The sequence below is a fragment of the Aythya marila genome, assembly GCF_965140915.1.
Source record: "Aythya marila genome assembly, chromosome: 4".
Lineage (NCBI taxonomy): Eukaryota > Metazoa > Chordata > Aves > Anseriformes > Anatidae > Aythya > Aythya marila.
Window position 1 is genome coordinate 24,849,869 of NC_139045.1, and position 25,371 is coordinate 24,875,239.

The following is a 25,371-nucleotide window of genomic DNA, read 5'->3' on the forward strand; positions in this document are numbered from 1 at the left end:
CACCTGGACCTGGATCCAGCACTCACCAGCGCTGAGTAAAGTGGTAGGGTCACCTCCCTTGACCTAACACAGCCCACGGGCCTTCTTTGCTGCCAGGACCTGCTGCTGGCTCATGTTCATCTCAGCACCCACCAGGACTACACGTGTCCTTCCCACCAAAGCTGCTTTCCAGCTGGTTGGTCCCCAGCCTGTCTTACTGCATGGGGTTTTCTTCCCCAGGTACAGGGCTCTGCATCAACTTTTGCTGAGCATTATGGTGTTCCTGCCAGCTTATTTCTGAGTAGCAGAGTAACCATCAGGCATACAGTCTACTCCCTCCAGTCCTGCTTTATTTACAGGCTTCGTGAGACAGCCACCACTTCCTCACTCAGCTGTGTGGTGCCATCTCCATCCCATTATTCCTTGCTTACAACCCTCCTCACCAGGCTGGCCAGCCTGTTAACAAAGGAGCTTTTGTCCCACACGGTCACTCTTCACACTTCCCAGCTCTCTCCTGGCTGCATGGCTGATGGTCACAATGAAGAGCAGCAGGGGTAGAGGTCTGAGGGCTGGATGAGCCTTCACAGTCTCTCTGCAGCACCCCGGACCTGAGCCTCCTGGCAAGCAGCCTTGCTCAGAGCTACCCTGTAACACACAAAAGGCAGGGGGATGGTCAAAGGCTTCAAAAGACAGGGTGGTAATCTATAATGTCTTTAGCACTGATTAAGGAAAATTAGGTCAGATCTTATAAATAACATTTTGTGTGTGTGAGTTTTCTTTTTTTCTTTTTTTTTCCCTTTAACTACAGAGATACTAGCATAGGTGATAGAGACAAAGGTATCTCTCCCTGTTTTCTTTCAGACTCCTGGCACCAGCCCACTCCAGCAGCTGCAGAATGCTCCACACCCTCAAGGCTAGGCACCTTGAAGTATCAACAACTAATTCCTAGCAAAGCAGTAACAGGAAAAAAACAAAACCAGCAACATGCAGCAACCTTTCGAATCAGCAAAGAATCAGACCAGGCACGTACTTCTATGTATTAGACAACCAGTGCGTCTGTGATAGCTGTTTACTGGGAATACTTTTCCAATTTACAGTAATTCTTTTCATAATATATTCAGATTCATTTGCTTCTCTGAAACGCCAAGATGTATACACGTACGTGTCCAATATTAACTTACTTGGCATGTCTGGAATTGACAGTTCATATCATCAGCAGATTCTGACTGTATTGCATCCTCTCTGCTTTAATAGAGAAGCAGCAACAGCCTGAGCATGCCAATAGAGAATTGATCTGAGGAAATACATTAAAAGATGCCTTTGATTAGACCAGTGCTTTGTCTCATATTTTAACCAAGCACAGACTGCAGCCTGCAGAAGAAGTTGAGAAAACCAAAAGCAATAACAGGAAGTCAGAAATTACTGAGAGAGAAAATAGAGAGGCTCTGGGACTTCACAGAGAACAGCCACTGGAAATAAAGCAACACTTGATGATAAAGGCAAGAGACAGAAGTCACATGATCAACTACTACTGTGCCCTGATTTCTTCAGAACAAGCAACAGACTGTTGTCCAGAAAATTCAAATGAAACCCCAGGCTAATGCGGGTACTAGGTGTAAAGCAAATTGCCAGATGTGGGCATTCTAAAGGTAATAATAGGATGTCTAATAGCACAGATGTTTTCTGAACACAAGCAACAACAGAACAAGGGATACAAAAAGCATCTTTTGTTGAAGTCACACTAAGAAAAAGCTTTGTAAAGTTACACCAAGTCTAAGCACAAAAAATGCATTTGCAAATACTATTTGATTGACATTATAAATGCTGAGACATGGGAAGGGTGACACGAAAGGCACAATGCAAGTTATGATGTTTGCGTTACAGGTATTTGTGAAATGAGCATGTAAGATTTATTGTTGCTTAAAAATCCATCACATTGAAAACTGACTCTAAGGCACCCTACCTACTGTCATCCTGTAGCAAATGATGACAGCACTTAATGTCTTAGTTGTACTGGCACGGTCTTTACCACCAGCATGAAGTCTCCAAGGTCTTTATGCATCCCCACAATATCTACAGTCATTTACAATCCTCAGGTATAGGCTTTAGATCGCATCATCCACCAAAATCAGGTTCCGAGGTTCCTCATATAAACTGTATGTATTAAATGAGCTGACTCATTGTTTAAGTGGCAACTTTTAAGAAGATTTACTGTGAAAGGAGAAACATTGGTATTCTTCACTGTCAGACTGCAAAAAGCTGGATGTTGACATTGAGAATGCAATAAAATGCAAATTGATTTTTGCTCACAGAAAAAAAAAAAAAAAAAAAAGTTAAACCTGTGTGGCTTGCATTAAAAATGCAAAGCACATATAAAATGCTGAGTACTTAAATTCAAAAAGCAAAGATTATTTTCCCAGGGCACATTACGTAAGGTTATTCTAGAGTAATGTTGTATACTGGAGGCAACCACCCTTTTGCAGCTGAATTTCATTGCTACCTTTTCCATCTCCACACCCTGCCAATGGCCTTTCTCCCTTAAGAACTACTGCTCCCCTATGGATTACTGCTATGACTTTGTCACTGCCCCTTTTGAACTGTTCTGTTTTGCACCTTACTTTGACATACATCATGGACAGGAGAAGGGATAATGTAGGCATCTGAAAAGAGGCTCTCTAGACAAATCGAATATAATTAGTAATTACTATGTTCATTGTGTACACGCATGCAGATCAAGAAGGGTGAAAAAGCAGGATTTCCTAACAGAGCTCATGCATCTTGAGAAAGAATTTAGATCTGGTAACACTGCTTTTCACTTCACTCTCTCCCAGGCCAATAGTATCACACACTGCCCTACCCTTCAATGCATTGTCCTGTAACATACCCTACCTTTCACACCTCAGAGAGCTGCTCCTACAGCAGCCAACATAGCCTTTGGCTGCACCTCACCCCACAGATTGCCTAAAACCTTTGCTCCCTCCCAATCTCAATTTACTTCCCAGTTTCTATGCTGAAGAAGCATCAGGAGAGAGAAAGTTTCCTCCTGTTCCTGAATGCCACAACTGGAAACATCATACACAAACCTATGAAGAGGGGGGGAAAAACGCCAGCAAAACGTTAGCTTTGTTAGAACTGTCTTTTCTCAAAACCACAAGGGGACCTTTCCCAAAGAAACATCTCCCCCTGCACACTTCTCTTTATAAACAGAGCTATCAGCCCACCAAACTGCTGGACTGCTACCCAAGCAAGTCACTCACAGGGAACTGGGACACCGAGTCCTCACAGAGGCATTAGGATAATCTCATTTAGAGCACGGGCTGCCAGGGCAAAGATCCATGCCAGAAAGGAATTACTGCAGAGAAGCAGAGCCAGCACGAGGTGTTTTGTCACCCTGATGTCCTGTACAGGTACAAGCATATGTCCTGCTCCCTGCTGACCCAGCTGTCCTTCTCCAGCAAAGAGAAGGAATAACCTGCTGGCTGTGACCACCACCAGAAGGGACGTGCAGGTTTAAGAGGTTTTCAAGACAAGCACCAAGACCTCAATTTGTATATTGAAGCAGCTGAGCAGAGGTGTGGTTTTGTACTTGTAACAAACCTCTGTACTAGAAGCAGCCCAATAGAGAAAAACTCTAGCTACAAGAGAATAAAAATGATGCAGACTAGAAGTGTAAAAAATTACTAGTTGACATCTAAGGTGTAACCTTACTTGTCTATTCATATGACAAAACAGAGCCGGCATGGCCACAACAAAAGGAGGGCCTAAATTGCAACAGAAACGTAAGGACACTGACAACACCCCAGACTTCGCCCCTGAGACTTCTTCTCATTAATAAATAATACTTCAGCTCCATTCAAGGACTTCAAGTTGTGTTTTTGTGATACCAGATTATTTGATTTGCATTTTTAGTATAAAATAACTTCCTCTAAAATACCATTCACTTTACCTCTTGATTAAATGCTTGGCCAGTATTGAACTCAATTCAATGTCACATAGTACGCTGTACAAAAAGTCTAGTTAAAATAATTACAGTTCTTGATTATTTCATTTTTGAAAAACAGATTCCTGAAGTCAGGAATTGCACAAGACTGCTGGCTAGGTGCACAGGTCTTGCTCAATGCAAACAGCACATCAGCTCCGTGCCGTGCCCTGCTCCCCCCACCAGCCCCACGCCTGCTCTCGCTGCACATCAGGACGCACGTATTCTGCAGGGCGTTTTCCCTCTCCCTGTGCTGGATGTTATACTTTGCTCTCTGAGGAGACACCTTGCCAGGTCCTGGATGAACTAATAGTTTCCTGCTGGAAAGGATACGTTCACTTTTTTTTTCCTTGTCTAGGTTGGCAGTGACTGAATGAAGCAGTTCTTGAAGCCCATCCTCTGGCCCCTCGCTGGAGAAGGGAGTGTGTCACTCACAGACAGAAGTCAGGACAGACAAAGGGCTGTTTGTCCTGCATCTCCCGTCAGCCCTCCCTCTTCTCACCCCCGCTAGCTCTAGCTCTCTGTGTCTATCTGAAAATACACAGCTGCCAAGAAAGTGAAAGAGTGAAGCAGAAGAAAAAGGTATGTCGTGCTCCTGAAATTATCCTTGTGCACTTGTTCTTCTGGTGCTAGTTACAGACTACAGGATTAGAAATACATATGGGAACATGAAGAAGATTTGGGAAAAATCAGATACATTGTAGGCAAAAGATGTTATTCAAGACAGATGCATCAATATGATCCAGCTAAAGATAACTCTTTCCCTATCTTGCTGTTCAAAGCTGGATGTTATATATTAACATCTGAAGTTATTAAACATACTATATTGCCTGCCTGTACTTAATATTATTGCAAAGTTGGTGAACGTGGAGAGAGGTGTGTTCACAATGAATTTCTGTCTTTAAGAAAACTAAACGGGTTTTAATGAGAACTCAATTTCTGGAAAGAATCATGGTATTGATGGGAATTACAAAGCAGTAATTCACTGAATTCATTCTCAGTGGAATAGCTGCTGTCCTCACAATGCACCAACTGTTAAAGAAAAACAGATTTGAAGACTTCTTTAATGGAAAAAAGTTCTTAATATCAGTTATGAAGTTCTTGTGTAATGATTTCTTACAAATGCATTAATAAGCCTAACTATAATGCACTAACACCTAAATATTAAATGTTAAGTTTGGTTCTTTACAGGTGTTTCTGAGTTAGAAACCTGACAAATGAAAAAAAGATAAAAGGCATTTTATTTTGAATAGGTACTTCTAGCTCTCGACCTCAATACACGTTGAGATTGCAGTGTATAAGTTATGTCAAAAAATAAAAAGCCTCACCTTTTAAAGCACAAATTGCCAACTTGTTAACCCAGCACCTGCCACTGGACTGATTGGAACAGATCACACACCAAGACAGTACCAGTTAGATTAGAGTATCTGCTGTTTTCAGAATTAGGCAACTGGAGAGCCATAGACAAGAGTAAAAACTCTGAAAGGTATATATAATGGCTGACAGACAAAATTGTAAATATTTATCTTTTCCCAAACTAGAAGGATCTCTAGCTGTGCTGAAATATGCACCTTGTGCCATTTCTCAGTGTTCCCTGTGACTGTCTCTATTGCTAGCACCTGAGCTCCTACAAATATCACGGGGCATTTAAAGTGCATCTCTATTCTCATGAAATACTACCCTGTAGTTCTCAGCCATGGATGCTGAAACCTGGGTTATTCTGTTTGGTCTTTTTGTGACTACCTCTGCTCCTTGCAGATCCATAAGCTAGATGGTGCCAAATCACTTGGCAGGACAATTCAAACACTCTCGGGTGAATGAGCAGGGATAGTGGTGATTCTTGACTCACAGCTCTCAGTCCCAAACAAAATGTTTTCTTCAACACAAAATCCTAATTTTTTTCAAAGCACTTGTTTTCACAGCTGAACTTCTCTGAACTTTACTTACACCATGTCAAAGCAATCAGAGAAATAATTTCTTAAAATGGACTTCTGCAAATGCAAAGTGATCTTAAATATTTGTGGATGGTTTTACTCCTCTGATAGAATTTGAGAAGATATAATCTGGACAGAGAACCTGGTCAGGCTAGGCATAACTGGCATTACTATTTTTTCAGAAGGTTTTACATAAATGTAAGACTGTTTGTGGGCAGTGATTTTTGAGTCCCTTTTGCAGTTGGATTTATTCTAATTTCCTTGATTTATTTTTTTTAAGACAGTTTCTATAGTATGCAAAAGCAGATAAGGTCTTTGACATGCATTTTCAAATGCATATGCACTTCCTAGCTCTGCTATTTAACTAAGCAATTGGTAACATTCAATCATTTGTGAAACCATAGTCAGAAGTTGCAGCAGTTTGTCAGGGGAAAAACAATTCTGCTTCTGAAAGATCTGCGGAGTTCATCATCACTGATCCTGTGCAGGGAACTGATGAAACACTCCAGTTCCTTGGCGATCTTTCATCTGCAAATAGGTACCATTCTCTCACTGTAAAGAATAACCTTTTGAAGAAAGGTCTTTGACTGAAAGTTTCCTTTCGGTTACTAACTGTAAAAAAAATAAATAAAAATAAAAAAAAGTAAATGTTTAAGAAAAAAAAAAAAGACTTTTCTGAAAAACAGCAATGCTAAGCAAATAAGATGCATAACTGACCTCTTAGTGAAGTTGTCTGTCCATAACTCAATGGCACATGACTCTGCTAATACCAATTTTGGCAGCTATCCATATCAGCCATCTCAACAATGCACCCTAGCACTATCTTGTTATACTCCAGAGTGGGCACTGAGGTATCCCTAAAGTGTAGATCATGATTTCTGAATCCAGCAATTTGACAGTCTACAGAAAATGTGTCCATTTTCAGGACAGAATATGTTCCTATGAATTTTGAGCAGATCAGCAGCTGGCAACAGACTCAAATGAGCATTCCAGCTAAACTCCATATAGAGAAAGCTCATCCAAATTATTAAGAACAAAAAACGTGCACAAGAGCAAGATATTATAAATGCCTCATCCTCGGGGGAAGAACTGATAGAATAATCCAATCACAGAAAACAGGCACAGAAACCTCTGCTTCCTGAATTTATCTTTCATGGAACATTTCTTCCATTAAATACTTTCATAATGAAGTTCAATTACTTGAACAGAAAAATGTTAAATTGTATTCCTGACATTGGCATTTATCAAGGTATAGTATAAACAAACTTCCTCTTTGAGTATTAGACATCCCTTAGCAGAACCCTCAAACTGCAGTGTTTGTAATCCCACGAAATAAAACCATTATTATAATGATTCTTTACCTGATTATGAAAAAAAAAAAAAAGCAAAGTTAGAGCAGTGTTTACTTTGAGTAATTTTGAGGCCTAGACCTACTAAAGACGGTACATTATTTAATACCACACTCCAAGGCAATTAAAAAATAGATCCTTAAGGCTCCATTACTAGTAGTTTATGGAGTCTTCTCATAAGTTCACATACAAGTTCATAGAAAGTAAAAAGAAAGATTGGATGAATTATGTTTCAATGACAGAAGTTAAAAAATACACAAGAGCTTAGTCATATTCCTTAATACTTTGGCCACTTATTAATAAATTTGAATTCCCAGATTTTCTTAACTATTTCTAGCATATCATGGAAAGTCAGCAAGAAATCTAAGGTAGTTATGTAACTATGCAGGAAAAAAAATATACTACCAATACAGTAAATTTATATGTTTAAAAGCTTATTGTTTGTTTTTCAAGTGTTACCTCAACCATTCTACAAAACATCAGAAGCAGGACTCAATTATCTTAGTGACCTCTGTACCTGACACTTTTCTTATCTAGATAAAAGCTCTGCCACCTTAACCTGAGATTTGATAGTCTTTGCTCACATGTTGTTTTATTCCTGGTTTTGGATTAGTTTAGAGTGCTCTGCTCTGCAGCCACACAAGACAGACCCAAACTAGCCCATAGTGTTGTAGCAAAGGGCCACCAACTCTGAAGTGCCAATGTGATGAAACAATCTTTTTGATGCTACCACAAATAAAGTTGGGAACGCTCACAGGGAGAGCTAGCTACACAGACTTGACCATTGTTTCAGGTGAGGTTTCAGAGCAAAATTCATTTTAAAATCCAGAGATAGCAAGTCTCTTTCATTGAAGCACGAGGCAAAAGCAGTAAAAAAAATAAATAAAAAAAAAAAAAAGTCAAACCCACCAACCTCTCAATCCTAATACCAGTAAAAGAAGGACTAACTTAGAAAAGCAAATGCAAGTTCAAGGGTCATACCCAAAGCTTTGTGACACAGACTCTGTGCAAAGCAGCCCAGAAAAGCACAGCTGGCTTTAAGCAACCTCACACAGATGATGGGAAGCCTCATCACCAACAACAGTTCTGCAAGGAATAGTTTATCCTATCATTTAAAAAGAAATGTCTATTAAACTATAATGACCTCTTGTAGCGAGACTCAACTAAGTAGTTTTCAGTACCAAGATAGATTAAAAAAAACTTCTTGGTAATGCTGCATCCCACCAGAACCTGCAGTGCAGTTCTTGCCAAGGGTACAGCACCTGGCAGCCCTACAGGGCTCTGGCTGCCTGGGCCATATAGCACTTCAGTTTCTCAGGCAGCCTGGGACAGCAGTCTGATTCAGCAGACAGTTTTTCCACAACTTCTATGGGGGAAAGATAGTATTAATTTCATGCGAATTACTCATTTCAACTGTCTCAAACAGCTGAAATCACCAGGAAGGCAATGAGAGCCACGAACATGTCCCCCACACTGGTAGCCACCGATACGTGCATTTACACTGCTGAGAGAACACGACCAGCTCAAAGCAATTTTCTCAAGGTGAGAGGCCAAAGCAACAACAAAATTGCCAGCAACAGAAGCCTCAATTCCCAGAGAAAGGATTCCTACAGTTGTATAGAAAGTAATGAATATCAATTCCATGGCAATATTATTTACCTCCTAGGAGAAAACACTTGCCAGCACAGAGGCTCAAACCTCCAAAAGTTCACAGGAAAGACAGAAAAATGTGAGCCAGAAAGCAAGATGGGGAAAAGACCTGTTCAACAACTATACCTGTGTCACGTACCTCATTTCTCTTTAGCACTCCTGCCGTGGGGAGCTTTGCAAAAATGAAAACACTCTCAGCTCTGCTTCTGCTGAGCACTCTCCTGGGTGCTCACATGGCCCCTTCCCAGCGTCCCTCCTGTTACAAGAGGGCTCTGAAGGACCACAACTGCCACGGCATCCACGAGGGCATGGAGAACCTTCGACAAATCGATGGAAGCCTGAAGGATCACTTTTGGGAAGGGAAGGGCTGCGAGACTGTCTGTTACTGCAACTTCAAGGAACTGCTCTGCTGTCCAAAGTAAGGTTACATTCAAGATCATAGAAACTTGCCGAGTTCTGTACAGCCATCCATTATATTTCCATCACTTTACAGTTTCCACTGGAGGAATAAGCTGCCATTACAAAGAAACACATTACTTGAGGTGGTATGAAGCTATATCAAGATATAACCAGTTACCTAGCACACTGGCAGTTTTCAATCCTTGTTTTTCAGGGCCTCACCTGGGACATGCTTAGCTTACTTTGTAAACCTGCAAGTGCCATTGGGAGGGGATTTAGCATTGCAATTGCCCAGCTTTTGACTCTTCTGCCAATAACTGTTTAAACTATCAACATGAACTACAAATCCTTATTCACAGCAGTTTGCAATGAAAATGTTTTCAGGACCATAAACAAAGCCATTTGATTTCTGTTAGCCAGTAAAGAGTTATGTTGCTATTCCAAGGCATGTGCATATATGTCAGCTGAATTCTGTAAAGACAGCTGTTTTAAGTAGGAAGGCAAACGGGGGGAGAATAGGTTTTCAAATGCCTGCAAGGGAGGAAAAAGATTTAGAGACTTAGCCAACACTTTGCCTGCTGGCTGACAGTGTTGACAAAGCAATACAGAAATTCTCATGGAATGTGTTTTCGTTGTTGTTTTACAGAAAGAATGTACATCTCAATAAAATTAATATTTAGTGAATAAACACCACCAGCCCATACTGGTTTGAAGATATAAAATATATTAAGAGATTATTTCCATTCAGCTTTCCAGCAATGTCTTTTCTTCAGGAAATTTAGATTAAAACATCAACGCTTCACAACTTCTTAATGCTCCAGGGACATTGTAATGTGATGGCATTATATAGGCAAGCAAAAATAACTTTTTATATGAGCTCCTCTTGCCACACAAGTTTCTCAAGTCCCTTAAGTCCAATAAAAGATAACTTGTCCATACTCCTGTAGAGGACTAGATTTGAAACAAGCAGGAATGACTCCTAAAGCTAGAAATTTAAACATTTAGACCCAGAGCACTGTTTAAGTACATTTTTCATATTTCACTCTCCCTATAACCAGATACAGTGCCCTCACCCTGAAGCACACTTTGGGTTTCCAGCCTTAACCTGAGCTTTGAAAGCCTCTTACTTTGATACAAATACACAAGGAAGTCTTCTTTCATCCATCTTAAGGTACGGAAGACCTAATATGTGGATCTGTTCTCAGGGCAAATTGCACTAAGCAGAGTGCATGCATGTGCCAAAGTTCTTTATAATATTATGTATTTTGTAATTTTATTTTTACAAAGCTAAAATACCATTCCAGAGTCCTGGCACAATGGTCAGCCAAGAGAGTTTTTGCCATCACTTCTGAATCAGGCCAGCAGAGGTAGAAACAGTATCTTCATACAGACCTGCAGCTGCATTTGCATAGTTGGAAGGGCATCCCATATACACAATAGTAACACATACAACTCATCAAAAACTAACAAACATAGAAATGCATGTCACGGTAAAGCTCTAATAATTATTAAAATATCTAAATCTCTTTCAGGGAGATTTTCTTTGGACCAAAGGTATCTTTTGTGATCCCCTGCAACAGTGAGTGATCAACATCAAGTCTGCCAGTGAGGACAACAGACATCGTTCTGCAATTGCATAACACTTTCAATGGGAAAAATAAAACCAACATCAAGCAAAAACAATAATTAAAAAAAACACACCTCTCTCTCTAAGCACATTGCAGCACCTCTCTTTACAATGGAGAAAAATTTCCTTTCTTTACCTTTTTGGAATATGTAAGAAGTTCTCCCTTTGAATTTGGTAGCTGTCAATTAGCTCCACATATCATGCGAAAGACTGTACAAGAGCATAATAGTCTTAATATGCAGATCCCAGCAAAAAGCCTACCTTTTTAATAAGCACAGTGTTCTCAACTAGTTTTTATGAAGGAGTTTCAAGATTAAGCCTTCATGTGGTTAAGAACTCTTGCAGGAATCTATTGCAGTGCAGCTTCCTGTTGCTTTATTGCCTCTACACAGTTAATGTTGGTTTAAGCTGACACTATTCAGTACCTAGCACTTCCATACATACGTTTCCACCTTCTACCTGGCCGTCTCGGAAAAAAAATAAAAACAAAACTCACACCATTCATCTTTGAAAATTCTACTGGAAAAAAGTTAAGATTCATACATAGTAAAGTACATGTAAATGATAATTATGTATAATTTTTCAGTTGCATCTGAAATCTTAAGATGAACATTGAACTCTTAGAATGCTAGAGCAGCAGTGATAGCATATATATAAATTCAGAAAGACATAGAAAATCAGACTGACACAGGGTCAGTTAAGGCAACATAAAAATACTCACTTAAGCAGCTTTTGGATCAAGCCTCATTTGAAATACAGTACCTGGGAATTAAAGTTAAAATCCCAGCTTTTTTATTTTTAGGATAAGGAAACAGTTGGGTAAATGAAGACAGAGGTAACTAGAAATATTGGAAGTAATCATCTTAATTTGAGTTATTGTGATCTAGCCTATACAGTTACCTCTCAATACCTGCTGAGGCTGATTACAGTATCAGAGAAAAGTAGCCAGTAATTTATATTCACTTATAAATTTAACAGCAGCCATCTGAACAAGCCAGGCTTAGAGGCAGTAAACTATCTTACTGCCTTTCAAATGGTAACCCTTTAGCCAGCCACATGAAAAGCATGTAGTACTGAGGTCACTATTTTTACCCCCTCAAATCAGTATATTGTTCACCAAATAATTTTACATTACACTGAAAACTGCTAGCATTGAAGTACCAAACTTATTTCACATACCATATGAAACATCAATGACTTTTTCTGTTAGTAAACAAGGGTTGGATGGGGTAGCAGTGTCTTGATTATACATAGCTAATAATAAACGTTTCAAGTAAATCTGCATGTACCATTTGCCAAGTAATTTTTAGGCTACTGGGTGTTAAACAAACAGTTTGTTTCACTAGGCTTTTTAAGCCTGGTTTGTGTAATTATTCCTGAGTCATTTGGGCTTCTTACCAAATCATCAATTAAGGAAAAAATAATCTGGCAACTCACAGTTGAAACATACAAAGTCAGTGTTTTGCTAAGAAAACATATGGTATCCACTCTTGTGCAAAGTCCTCTATAAACTTCTAGTAGTAGTAAGTGCAAGTAGCTTCTGATAGTTATGGCACCTAGTTCCTGTGTAAATCATGTTGCATATGCCTATCATCCACAGCTTTCTAGAGCAGGAGCAATAAGAACTGAGGCAGATACACAGCTAGGTTGTAAAGTCAGTAAGTGGTTTTCAGTTACTTCCCCTTCCACCACTACTGACTTGGAAAAATCCACAATCTGCTGGAAAAAAAGTTTTGCCACTTTCCACATGCAGATGAATAAGGTCACTTAGGCTATTACTTTAAGACCAATTCCCTATAGAAAATTGCTTTTCTTTCTTCCCACTCTCCTTCCCTCCTGAAGGATCTTCTACATGTCCTGCCAGACCTAAATGCAAACATTCATCCCTGCCCTCCATTCTGTAAGAGAGAAAAAGCCTTTATCCTTCAGGTGCCCAGTTTAGCGCCAGTTTCTCTGGATGCTTTTCCAAATAATGTTTTGAAGACTACAAATTCAACCTGTGCAAAGACCATTTAGTAAACAATTTTGCAGACACTTCTGTGAAAAGGGTACTGAAACATCTCCCAAGAAATACCAACTTTAGCCACCACTAGCTAGATATCACTAACCCACTAAGCAGTTTGAACTTAGGCCATCACTGCAGAACTTCAATGTGGAAAGATCTAAGACACTGTGAGTGAAAGAAATTAGACCACTTATAGCTCCTGGGAAGGCAGCCAGTTTGAGTTTAGGGTTTATCATCATTCAGTTAAGCAACAGAGTGCCACAGGTCAAAATAGCAGAATGGAGCATCTTGGTTGCAGTGATGCCAAGAAAGTAGTTTTCCCAAAAAAACTCACAAGATTAACATCCATCAGTTTAGACCAGAGATACTCTCTCATTTTTCCCTATTTAAGAAATAGCCTTTAAACATCTGATAAGGTTAGAAGTTGCAGCAAATGCTAACTGAACAAACTGAAGCCATGTCCTCCTCTGCTTTAAGCTTCTCTTTCTGCCTTTTCTTCAACCCATGCACACAGTTTAACGCAGAAAGAAATATTTCATGTACCATACATTTCGAGTAGCACAATAACTAACAATGAAATCCAAGAAGTCATACATAATCCTGTCTTCAACATCACAGACTTTACTAAGATAGCCAATTAAATATATTTCTCATGGTACTTTATGTTTCAGTGTGTTCTTTGTTTTTGTTTTTAAGCAGCCTGAGTTAATGCATGTAACGAACAAGAAACAGCATGCCTATTAGAAGATACTGTATGAACCCAGCATAAACTCAGTCTGCCGTTCTCCAATTAAGTTCTTAGCAGCAGTCTACGTAGATGAATGGGAAAAAATGTCAGCAGCTAAAGAATTTTTTTCCCAAGTGGAAGATTTCTCAGCACAGTAAGCTGCAGCAGTCTTTTCATCCATGCTTATAGCTTTGAAATTCAAGAACCACATTTTTTTTTTCCCCATTTTAATATCGGAGCAGGAAGGCTTGAGTGCTTGGAAGCACATATCCAAGCAATGACAAGATGAATAAACAAATCAGAAAAGCCCACATCAATTCTTGTTTCCAAAGAGGAAAATGAAAATGTTATTCAGCAATTTCTGCCCTGCTAATAGCTGGAACTGTCATTTAAAACCTTTTACTCTAGGAAAAAGAGCCTATTGCTAAGTCTGCCACTTTTTTTTTTTTTTTTTTTTTTTTTTTTAAGACAGCTTTGCATTATGAGAACTTGAAGTACATTCATAAACGTATTACTGGTAGATTTTAAATGAAAAAAAAATCATTACATAAGGAATTAAAGCTTAATTATTAAGAACAAGTAACTCACCAAATAAGTTAGACACATCCACTTGAGCAACAGTATAAGTGATATTTATTTAAAATAGTTTGCTGAGGAAGTTTGTTTCATAAGAGATGGTTTTCAAACAAATCAGCAAGGTTATGAAAAATAAAACAGAGAAACTCTCTTGGGAGGAAAAAGTTACAAAGAAAGCTTTTGCATATCAACAAAAACCCTCAGTCTTTTGATTTGCAGCGTGAGTCTCAGTCCCAACCTTTTCTGTCTAGTGAACACCACTATCCATCTTTAGATCTGGTTTGTTCTTGTCATTCTTCACTGAGTAGATGAAATATGTTAAGGTGTCCTTTTCATTCACTGGAATTGTCCTAAAATGGCAGCCAATTATCTACAAAGGAAGAATGCAAGGAAATTAAATAACCACTTTTATATGCAGAAACGGAAGATTCAGATTTAAATAGACTACATTAAAAAATGTTTAAGAGCTTGATCAAAAAGCTTAAAATTAATAGAGGAAACTCTACCTCCCTTCAAAAGTCCTTATTAGTCATACAAAAGTTAGGATAGGAACCATTTTATTGAGAACTCTGAAACAAATACAGCAGATTGTACCCTAGTTTCCAAAGTAAAACATGCAGAAAATTGTCAGAAAAAAAATAATCAATTCTCACAACAAGCATAGGAATATCATTACATCTATGTAGTCAATGCTTGAATCCTATAGAACGTGTAATGACTATTGAATATCAACAGAACTACAGCACAGAAATTAGGCTACTACTCATTACTCAGGCTGAAGAGGGACCTGTATCATATAGAAAAATGCAAGATCCTGAAAAAAGAATTTAAGACTGATTATTGAACATTCAGCTCTTCAAAACAGAGCCATCAGGGATAAAAATTCACTGTGGTATACATACTAAAATGTCAATTTCTACAGTTTGAATCACTTCTGTAATTCCAGAAGTTTTTTTTTCCCCTCTTCATCAAAATGGACTGTCAGCTTTATAAGTATTCACATTGACTGACTGCCTCAGTCTGTTCTCTGGCTTTTTGCAGAACAATTTTTTAGACTAAAATTAGCAAGAGGAAGGGAGGAGAACAGGACTGCTCTTTGAACTACCACAAGGTATAAGTGTTTAAAACAATTAGCAAGTTAGAAAGCTTTTCAAACCCCTGTCAGAGACAGTTTGACAGAGCCCTTTAACATGGAGTTTTAAGTAACAGCTAGCAGAACGACCATTGTACATTAGGATAGGTTACAGGAAATCATATGGCCTATAAAGTAAGGAAGTTCTGTGGCTATATCTCACAAAGACCAGTAGGTCAGTCAAAGCACATGACAGAAGCTTTGCCTATTCACATGAAGCAGCACAAGCAGCATATGCTACTGCAAATATCTCATGAGATGCACCTAAAACAGACCCTTAGAAATGCTAGATCTATGGGGGAAAAAAATAAAATAAAATCACTTGTGCTTTTTCAAATCAGTCCTGCTAATTCAAGAACTAGCTGTACATCAAGAAAAGCAAACTGGATTTAAATTCTTACTCATAGAAGCAGCAGCAGCATTGTTCTTTTACAGCTTGGCCTTGAGATCTCTCACACATTTAAGAACCTTGGCTTTAATCCACACTGCTTTGTAGAGAGATCAACAAAATGCCTGCACTGAAGTACAACTGAGCATTACTGCACAAAACTGAAAAGGTGGCAGCTGTACTTCCCTCCTGAGAGAGACACCAGTGCTTCCACATATTTATATCAGCAGTCTGTATCTGCACCTTAGCAGTGTGGAAGAGTTCCTTTAAAACTGCACTCCCATACAGTAAAGATACATACAGCTGTAGTCACTGCTTCATCACTTTTAGAAATATTACTGAGAAAAAAGAATTTTATGACATTCCATTCTGCGATAACAGAATTGTTTTTAATTGATAGAAATTAATGATCAATTGAAATCTGTTTTTCACGTTTCTGTACTTTCAACACATCAACATATGTCTATATTAACTAGGGTTTTAAAGCTAAGCTTGAGCCTTACTAGAATTTCATTGCTACATCAGTTCCCAGCTATCATCAGCAGGACTCTTAAGCTGAAGCTGTGACTGATACACAGGCTACAAATCCACAATTCTATGATATTCAGAGAGATGCAGATCACCTTACCATTCAACTCAGCACTTTGTGTTTTTAAGCAGCATACATTCCTTCTCAAAGTTAACAGTCCCTCCTCTGGAAAAAACTTTTACTTTTGATTTACTTGGCTCAGGAGCTGTGGCCAATGAAGGAAGCTAGATAAGCTGCTCCTTTTTGTTCTCATAAAATCCAGATTACACATGCACTTTATGCAAGGATCATATTGTATAGAGAAGAAACACACATGCCATAGCAAGTTGCATTCTCTATTATGGAACAAACACTCATACATACTTCAACAAGCTGTGCTTTGTTAAGTCCTGGTCTGGTCTGTAGCTTGAAGTGTCTTTTGTACCTTCGAAGTGTGTTTACTTGTAACTGATATAAATCAACCTAGAAGAAAATGAGGGAAGGGGAAGAAAGCAGTCTTATGTAACTGATAAGGTTTCATTTATTAATAGCTTGCCTCTCAACATTTTAGGATCTCACGCATACAAAAGCATAGATCTTTGGAGCTGACAGTCTTATTTTGACAGAAAACAAAAACAAAAACAACAGAACTCCACCCCACACCTTCAAACAGAAAGAAAAACACTCCAGTTCAGTTTAAGAGCAGTTTACTGTTAGTGAACATGGCTCTTCCTCCTGTTAGCAGCAGACAATATTTGGAACTCACTATTGTACTTCAATATTTTCTTTTTTTTTTTTTTCCCCGTTTGTTCCCAGTTTTGAGCATGCTTGCACAAAGGCCAGTAACAAATTTCATATAATATCTGATTCAAAGGATGCTTTTGTATTGAGATTTCAGCCATCAGATTTTACACAGGTTACATGCAAGACATAGCACATCTGTACCATGAGACAGCATGCATTAGAACCAAGAAAATGTATTGAGTACAAAGTTCTCTGGCTTTAGGTGAGAGAAGGAAACAGCTGCTCCTGGTCTCCAAACATGTCCCTGCTACATAAGCACAACATAGGAGGTATGTGCACAGGCATAGTTGCCCAAAACTATTTTTCAGTGTGAGTTGACAGTTGAGAGAATTGCACAAGCTCCTTTTAGGGATATAAATACACAACCTCAACCCAGTACTCCCTTGGTTTTAAATCCCACAAACTCTGATCAACAGTCACTTCTCCCACCAACAGCTTACCCTCCTGGACAATGCAAAAGAAAGTGAAATCAAAAGACTGAGGAGGAAAGTAAACTGACAAAACAGGCTGAATGAGAAGTTCTGTTAGGTCAGTTGCTATTGCAGCAGTGTTCTCCAAACTTCCTGCACTAAAGATCAGTTAAGGCATTCATTTCTACTTTAAAGCCATTTAGCATTCTCAACTATAGAGTATTTTGTGATTTTGGGTAACAACAGTGCTAGTGCCTACTTGGTAACCTGGCCAGATGTGATGCAATGCTTCCTTATGTGCAGGAGGATGGGCATCCCCTGGTACTTAAGCCATACTGTGGAAGCCTAGTCCTCTCGGTAACAATCACTAATATCTAGTGATGGTCATAACCGAGGTGGAAATTGGAAGGCCCTGCAGGTGCTCAGAATATTTTTTTCCCCCCCTTAGTAAACTGGATAGCAATTGAAAATATAAGTGGTCAAGGGCCAACAGGCATGAAAGGTGTATAGTAACCACATGGGAAGTGCATACTGCTGTTGTCCAAATGGCTAGCTGAAACTCCTCAAAAGTACTACCCTGGCAGCTTTCTTTCCTGCAGTAGAACCATTAAAAATACACTTGCTTTTTTGTTCTAGAGATATCCATCAGTTGTGTCATACTTTATTATTCTTGTCTGGGAAAACAAAACAGGCTCGCTGAAGAGCTGCAATTACCTCTCTGCCAGACAGCTACCTAAAGCCACACAGAATATTAGGTTTAAAGAGAACTTTCACAGAAGTGATCCAACATGTTTACCGACAAAAGATACAGTCCAGCATCAAACTACTTCCAATCCCCTAAAATCCTCTTAGTCAGAGCCTTCAAACTGGAGCCATGTGCCTTCAGGCAGGGATTCTTGTACAAAGTTTCATCACCTATATTGCTGATTTCTGCAGATGCTGACCATAAGGATGCCATTAAATTAACACTTACGGAGCAATTTCGAAAGAACGCTTTAAAAATCCCTCTTGGAGAAGACCAGGTAGGCTCTGCTCAAAATTAACACACGGGCTGTAGCAGAAATAATCCAGAGCACGTGTAGGAAGAAGAGAGCCCTAGGTACATTCTCTCCCATTATATTATTGGAAAAGGTTTGAGAGCTGTGGATCGCTTTCATAATGGGTGATGTTTCACTGGTCTGTAGTGCAGAAAGCAAGCAGAAGTGCCATCCTTCTCAGCTCATTTTGAGTACAGCTCCCTGAACATCGCTTCCCCCAGCAAGGGCTAAACACAAAGAGCTATGACTAAATTTTCCATTAGACTAAGGTAACAGGGTAACTGCAAGAACCATCTGCAACACATTTTGCATGACAGGCAAGGATTAGAGGGATGGGGCAGTGAAACATTTATATCTCAAGTCTTACATGCAATTCCCTTCAACCTCTGCAAAGAGAGGTCTTGCTAATAAGTAGCAAAGCACAACTTTCAGTAGGACTGTGGAAACAAATCACTAAAGGAGAAAGCTGGAAGCAGCAGTTGTCTGAGAGAACTAGCACACACTTTAAAACATTCTAGAAAGTCTTGTTCGTTTTGTTCTGCACAACTAACGGAGCAAATCAGGAGTCAGCCTTTTCCCCACTCCCCAAACTAAAGCTGTAAGAGTGGGAAAGCAGATCTGCGCAGACTCAGCGGTAGGTAAGAGCAAGCTTCGCATAACTATTAGAAAGAGCAACTGTTTGACTACCTCTGGAGTGTCGATGTCTTGCACTGGCGAGTCACCATCATCATCACTGCCTTTCCTCTTTCTTCTATTCCTCACGCTCTGAATTAAGTTTTTGTGGAAGTCACAGATATAAAGATGTCTCGCCTAAAAGAGCAACATCGCAGCTTTCAATCACCTCCGCGTAAACACCTCCTGGGCGTCCGACACAAACAAACGCGCACACGGCGCTATCCTCTCGGCCAGCCCGCTGGCAGGGCGCAGGGAGCTTCCCCACCCGGCCCCGCCAGGGCAGGAGGTGCCAGGAGGTGCCGTGCTGCAGAGCCCTGCCGCCGGCTGGGCCGGGGAGCGGCGAGGCGCTGCAATGGGCTGGCGCGGCGAGAGGAGCGCGGCACAGACACGTACAGCCCGCCCTCCGGCTCGGGGATCGCGAAGCAAACAAGCAAGGGAAAAAAAAAAAAAAAAAAGAGAGAGAGAGAGAGAGAGAAGCCAGCAGGAAAAGCCGCCTCACGCTGTTTGGAGGACAAAAATCCGCCTCTCGCCCCACATATCCCCCCTCCCCGCGCTCCCACCGCCGCCAAGGTCAAGCAGCACGCAGCTTTACCCCCAGCTCCCCTCTGTAGGGCCGCGCTGGCTCCGCCGGGGCTCCCCACGCGTGGGGCCGGGGCCGGGGCCGCTGCTCAGCCCCGTGCCGAGCCGGGCCGCGCCCGATGGCTGCCAGGCGGCGGGGCGCGGGGGGAGCCGTGCGGGTGACGGGACGAGGCGGGGCGGCCGCAGCCCCGAGCTAACTAACGGGGCTGGGGCAGCGCCAGGAACCCCGGCAAAGTCCGGCACGAGGAAATTAAAAGAAAAAAAAAAAAAAACAGTGGGGTGAGACGAGGCTGCCACGCCGCCGGATGAAAGAGTTAAAAAAAAAAAAAAAAAAAAAAAAGAAATGGGAAAGAAAATTACTAATAAAAAAAAGGCAGAACTTTAGGGAGGGCAGCGAGCTGCTGGGGATCGGGGAGAGCGGCCGGGCTCGCCCCGGTGCCGCCGGCCCGTGACTCACGCTCTTGTCCAGCTCGATCTTGACCTTCTTCTGCGAGATGCTCTTCTGGATCCGCTTGCTGAAGCTGGCGTTGCCGGCGGCGCGGCCGCAGCGCTCGCCCTCCTCCCGCAGGCAGCACAGCTGCCCGGCCCCGGGGCCGCCGGCACCGGCAGCACCCGCCGAGCCCGCGGCGGCACCGGCACCGGCTCCAGCACCGGCACCGGCACCGGCGGCCGAGCCCGGAGCCAGCCCCGGCGGCGCTGGCGGCGGTGGCGGCACCTCGGCGGCGGAGCCCGCGCTGCCCAGCGGGGCGGCGGCGGCGGCGGCGGGGTCGGCCCCCCGCGGGGTCACCTCCTCGGGGGCGAAGCCGTTCATGCCCGGCGCCAGCCCCGCGGCAGGGCGCTCCCGTTCCCCCGCTGCCGTTTCCCGGCCGGTGCCGCCCGAGTCGCCGAAGCCCCCCGCGGCTACCGGAGCGTCGGCGTCGCCCCGCGGGTCGCCCCACTTCCTCCTTCCCCCTCCGTCATGTGGGGACTCTTCAGCTGTTTCCTATGTAACAACAGCAACCTGCCCGCCGCCGCGCACCGCCCTCCGCCGCGCGGGGCGCCACGGGAAACGCAGTCCCGCCGCCCGCAGCCCCCGCCGCGCGGCGACAGGCGGGGAAACTACAGCTCCCGGCGTGCCCCGCGGCGGGACGGGGGCCGGCCATTTTGCCGAGGCGCCGAGCGCGCTGGCCGCGGCCCGCCCTCTCTCCCCCGGGTCTCCCCCTCCTCTCCGCCCGCCGCCGGGAGGCCGGGCCCGCCGTGCTGGGGCGGCGGCGGCGGCTCGGCCCCGCTCTTGAAAGGCCGCGCTCCCTTCCCCCGCTGCTGCCGGTCGCTCCTCCCCGGCCGCGCGGCCGTTGGGATTTGAAAAGCGGGCGGCGGTTGCAGGCCGCGGGGGGCCCGAGGCGGGAAGGCGGGGAGTGAGGAGTGAGGAGTGAGGGATGGCGGCGCCCCCCGGCGCTGCTCCCGGCTCGGTTTCTCTCCCCCGGAGGCTCGCGTTGGGTGCCCGGGCAGCGCGGAGCGAGGAGGCCTTTGTTAGGGCTGCCTCGCGGCACGCGGGGTTCCGCAGCACGGGTCTGCGAGGACAAAGGCAGCGCGGGGCAAGTTGCGAGTGTGGGCGTTTAAATGGTCCCTCTGGTAATAAAGGCGGCTCTGACAACCAAAAACACCTCAGGTTTCTGTAGCGCTCTCAGTAACGGTGAACCTTGCCCTGCACAAGACTAGCTCAACGCTGCAAACAGCGACAAAAGTATTTTTGCTTTCCAGACTGCACCAAACTGCACGAGGGACGCTGCCGTGAGGCCATTTAACAGCTCAGCTGGCGGCAGCGCGGTGACAGAAGCGGCAAACTTTGACCTGCTGCCATGCAAAGCGCACGCACCGGCCAGCGAGGCTCCGCTTTGCTTTCGAGCCGCGGCGGACATTCCCCGAGAGCCCCGAAGCGGCAGCGGGGCCGGCCGTACGCGGGGCGCGGTGACTTAATCGCGGAAACACGCGGCCCTATCCATTACGGCGCGTTCTCAGCGTGCAGAAAGGAGCAGAAGAGTAGCGGGGAGGTCAGTGAATGATTTGAGAAGACGCAGATCCGGTGTAAGCCAAAGTTCTGCGCGAGCCAGGGAACATGATTATACCGCAGTTTCAGTTTGTGCTGCAGATGGTTTTTTAATCTGATTACATAACTCGGTATTAGAGAGTAAGGGCAGGTCCCGCTGACGCTCCCAACAGTTGTAATTGAATGAAGGATACAGCAACTGAAGTTAGGCTGAGCTTAAAGTAACAGGCAACAGTTACACAAAAGGGATGTTTCAGTGATTAAGGGGAGGAATTGGGTAAGGGTTGGAAAAAATATCAAACCCTCTTTTGTTATCAACCAGGCTGAAGACTAAACGAAGCATCTGGGTTTAATTCCACATTCTGCCACTGTATAATCTCAGAGAACAGACGTTTAACTCACTTGTAAGGGTTCTCGTGATTTGACCATTTCAAACATCGTAATTATGTTAACATTAAAACAAAACAAAGAAAAGGAAAAAAAAAAAAAAAGTGGGAGCATGTACCTAAAGAAGGACATAGGAAGCACATGCTGGGAAAACTGGGCCAAGGGTGAGTTCCAGGAATTTTTCAGAGGAAATCTGGGTCACGAATAGCAATTTCTAGAATCTGACATTGTCTCTTTTGAGATTCATTTAATCTCTTCAGATGGTTTTGACCTTACAGGGAGCATAAAATACATCAATCTACATACACTATGATTTGGTAAAACAAGGATCATGCACACATTTGCCTGATCCTGCTTGTATAGTTTGTGAGCAACTAAAAGCCTGATTGTTACTCAGCCATGCTCGCCAATATGTTAATTTATAAGCTGAATTTCAATAGAGTAGTATCATAGTTTCATGATTAGATCATGATAAGACTGTAGTGGGGCTGAGAAACACAGTTCTGCTTCTGCTGTAAGCTGCTTTTTCACACCTGTGCCCTGTCCTTCTTTGTGCCTGTAAAAGCGTTTAGAAAGCTCCACAGCAAACTAGATTGGGTTACAGCTAGACTAGCAAAAGAAAATCAGTCAAGTTTAACCCCGACCTGCTTGACTGTTCAGTTGCCTGATCGTGTCCCAGCACAGAGGAAGATCCAATGGAAGGGCAGGACTGTGTGACTGATGCAGGAACAGGGAAGGACCTTCTCCTTCCATATGAACGTCTGCTTAGAGATATCCCATCCCTTTTAATCTATCGTTCTGCCCTCTTGTATCATACGTGGGATCAAAAAATGCAAAAAGCTTGGGCATTGTGAAATAAATACTAACAATAATAATAATAATAAAAGTTGTTGCAGAGGGTCTCTGCTAGATGTATATTGTACAAAGCTATGATTTTTGAACATTAAGCTCTAATAGTGTTTAGTAGAAGTATTCAGACATAACTAGAGCATGTATAATGAGAAATTTTAAATAAATATCAAGGCATGCAGTATTGCAACAATATACTGATTAGAGTAAAACCTCAAAAATTCAAACAGTTAAAAGAGAGTGGCAGTTCCAAAGCTGCAACTCTCGGTATGAGATTCTACCAGCATTTATGGTCTGAATCTATGCCCATCATGGATGCCTGAAGCAAAATACGGCTGACACATAAGCAGTACAGAGAAGGAATGGGAGCTGCTTTCTTGAGAAGTGTGCCCAAATTCGTAGCTCACAGGCTCTGAACTCAGCGGGACTCAGGGACCAGTCCTAGCTCTAAGGAGGTCCAGGTATGAGCTGAGCAGCTTATGCCTGTTTGAGATGCCACATGTCCCAGCTCCTGCCAGCTTCTGACTGATGTGTTTTGTAATTTGAGAGGGCAGAACGATAATTGGCCACATCACCTTGGACATATTACAAGCACATTGTAAACATATTATTAGTAATCTTGGAAAGGAAATGTGTTTTGTAACTGTATATACACCTTCACATGATAAGGTTCACTGGGGATGACTACTCCCTTCCCCATTAGGTGCCATTCACCTCAAGTCTCAGTGTAGTCTAGTACACTTGTGTGCTGCATCTCAAATTATCCTGATAGCAAATAGAGTAATACAGAAAGCGATTGGCATTAGTTTTTCACATCACATGTACGTTTTGTTGTGGACTGTTAACTGCTTCAATTCAAAATAGATCCTTGTAAAGTGCTTTAAATATTCTGCAAATTCTACCACGTCCCCTGATGTTTTTGATGAAAGAGCAACCAGCTCGACAGGAATCCACTGGCTGTGCATCAGAGATCATGGAAACAGTTGAAAGTTTGTGTTTTAACTGCTTTATTAGAGATTGAATTCTATTTGTTGCTGTAAATTTTGTATAGAACAGCAACTAAATCTGTCATTCCTTAACAGAAATGAGTTGCATCCTTTTTGTTGTGCTCTTCTTTCTCAGTTTTTTGATTTTCTGATTTTTCCTCTCCCACTCCAGCACCCACTAACTGTGCTATTGCCTGTCGCTCTGCCTCCCATTCATTGTTCAGCTCCATGTAAGCATAGAGCCTAAAACACAGGAACACTGGATTTACTTACAAACTATTTCTTTACTTCATGTTTTACATTGGTTATGCTGTAACTTTGTTTGGATACTTAATTGTATAACAAAATCTGCATAAGCACACAGAGTTTATTGTATGAGAAGCAAGTGAGATGGTAAGAGAGAAAATCATACCTTTAGCCAAGAGAGCTAAATTGGTGCAAAACTGGTATTTCCAGGTCTTAGAGTAAGCCAGTGGAAGCCAATGTTCCTTTTTAAGCATTCTACTTTGTAAAATGGAAATTAAGGGTGTATAAGAGTTTATGTAATGTGGCTTTTATTAGACTTAAAGTAGTAAATAGGGTCCAAAAATAAATGTTGTATTTTAAGAATAATCTAGGTGTTACGGGATTAAAACTGATAAACCCGTGTACTGTAAAAGCTTTAAAGATTTGTAATACATGCCCCTTAACTGTTTGTGCCAACTCACATTTGCAATAGACATTTGTTGGGCATCAGAGGACCTTCTATTAAAAGGCTTTGTTTTCACGTGCAAAAATATACGTGTCAGCACAGAAAAATAAGATGTTCTTTGTTGAAGATACATGCCAGGAATTATTTGCTGGGAGGACTAAAATAATGAAGTACGTCACATACTTTTTGTTTGTAAAGTATATGTAGATGCAGCTTAAGGAAGATACTTCAGCTGCACACAAGCAAACACAGAGCCTACCTTCAGCTTTGTGCTGAGGTATGTATTAGGTTTCAATAATCGTTCTTCTCACAAGCCCCCATTCAGCAAAGTTAAAAGTGCACATTCATCTGCGTCAGAGTCACTGCGTCACTGCTCAGTTATCCATCCTGGCTACTTTGATTAACATTTTGGTTCATATTATGACTGCTTGTAATCACACAGTCAGAAATAAAAGTCCAACAAAAACAGCATTAGTGCTTCTCTGAAATGTAATACAACAAAAAAGTATCACCCCAGAGATTTTGTTTAGTAATGCAACAAAAAATTCAGCTATGAATAATAGATCAACACTTGTGTATTGTAAGAGTTATTTTTAATCCCTTGAAAAGAAATTAAAAGCTGAGTCAGCTCTCTTGATACTACAAAAAAGAGCACTCTGTACTCTTTGCTACCA

The 25,371-nt window shown here is 42.1% G+C and overlaps 2 protein-coding genes across 2 annotated transcripts; one reads left to right on the top strand and one right to left on the bottom strand.

Moving 5' to 3' along the window:
- The first annotated feature begins 4,452 nt into the window (after positions 1-4,452).
- SCRG1 (stimulator of chondrogenesis 1) lies at positions 4,453-11,661 on the top strand. Its single transcript, XM_082760395.1, has 3 exons — positions 4,453-4,540; positions 9,046-9,309; positions 10,823-11,661. The coding sequence occupies exons 2-3, from the start codon at positions 9,074-9,076 to the stop codon at positions 10,875-10,877; spliced, it is 291 nt and encodes a 96-aa protein (XP_082616521.1). The 5' UTR covers positions 4,453-4,540; positions 9,046-9,073; the 3' UTR covers positions 10,878-11,661.
- A 2,604-nt stretch (positions 11,662-14,265) lies between these two features.
- Positions 14,266-20,766, bottom strand: SAP30 (Sin3A associated protein 30). Its single transcript, XM_082760394.1, has 4 exons — positions 20,216-20,766; positions 19,192-19,314; positions 16,638-16,736; positions 14,266-14,595 (listed from the first exon to the last, which is right to left on the bottom strand). Exons 1-4 carry the CDS (start codon positions 20,567-20,569, stop codon positions 14,473-14,475), a joined length of 699 nt encoding a protein of 232 aa, XP_082616520.1. The 5' UTR covers positions 20,570-20,766; the 3' UTR covers positions 14,266-14,472.
- Positions 20,767-25,371: the final 4,605 nt, after the last annotated feature.

Excerpts from the sequence above, each read along its gene's own strand:
- SCRG1 (XM_082760395.1), top strand. The coding sequence starts at position 9,074 with ATGAAAACACTCTCAGCTCTGCTTCTGCTGAGCACTCTCCTGGGTGCT. Across the intron at positions 9,310-10,822 it reads GAACTGCTCTGCTGTCCAAA|GGAGATTTTCTTTGGACCAA; the intron begins GTAAGGTTACAT and ends AATCTCTTTCAG.
- SAP30 (XM_082760394.1), bottom strand. The coding sequence starts at position 20,569 with ATGAACGGCTTCGCCCCCGAGGAGGTGACCCCGCGGGGGGCCGACCCC. Across the intron at positions 16,737-19,191 it reads AAGACATCGACACTCCAGAG|GTTGATTTATATCAGTTACA; the intron begins GTAGTCAAACAG and ends ATTTTCTTCTAG. Across the intron at positions 14,596-16,637 it reads ACAAAGCACAGCTTGTTGAA|ATAATTGGCTGCCATTTTAG; the intron begins GTATGTATGAGT and ends CTTCCTTTGTAG.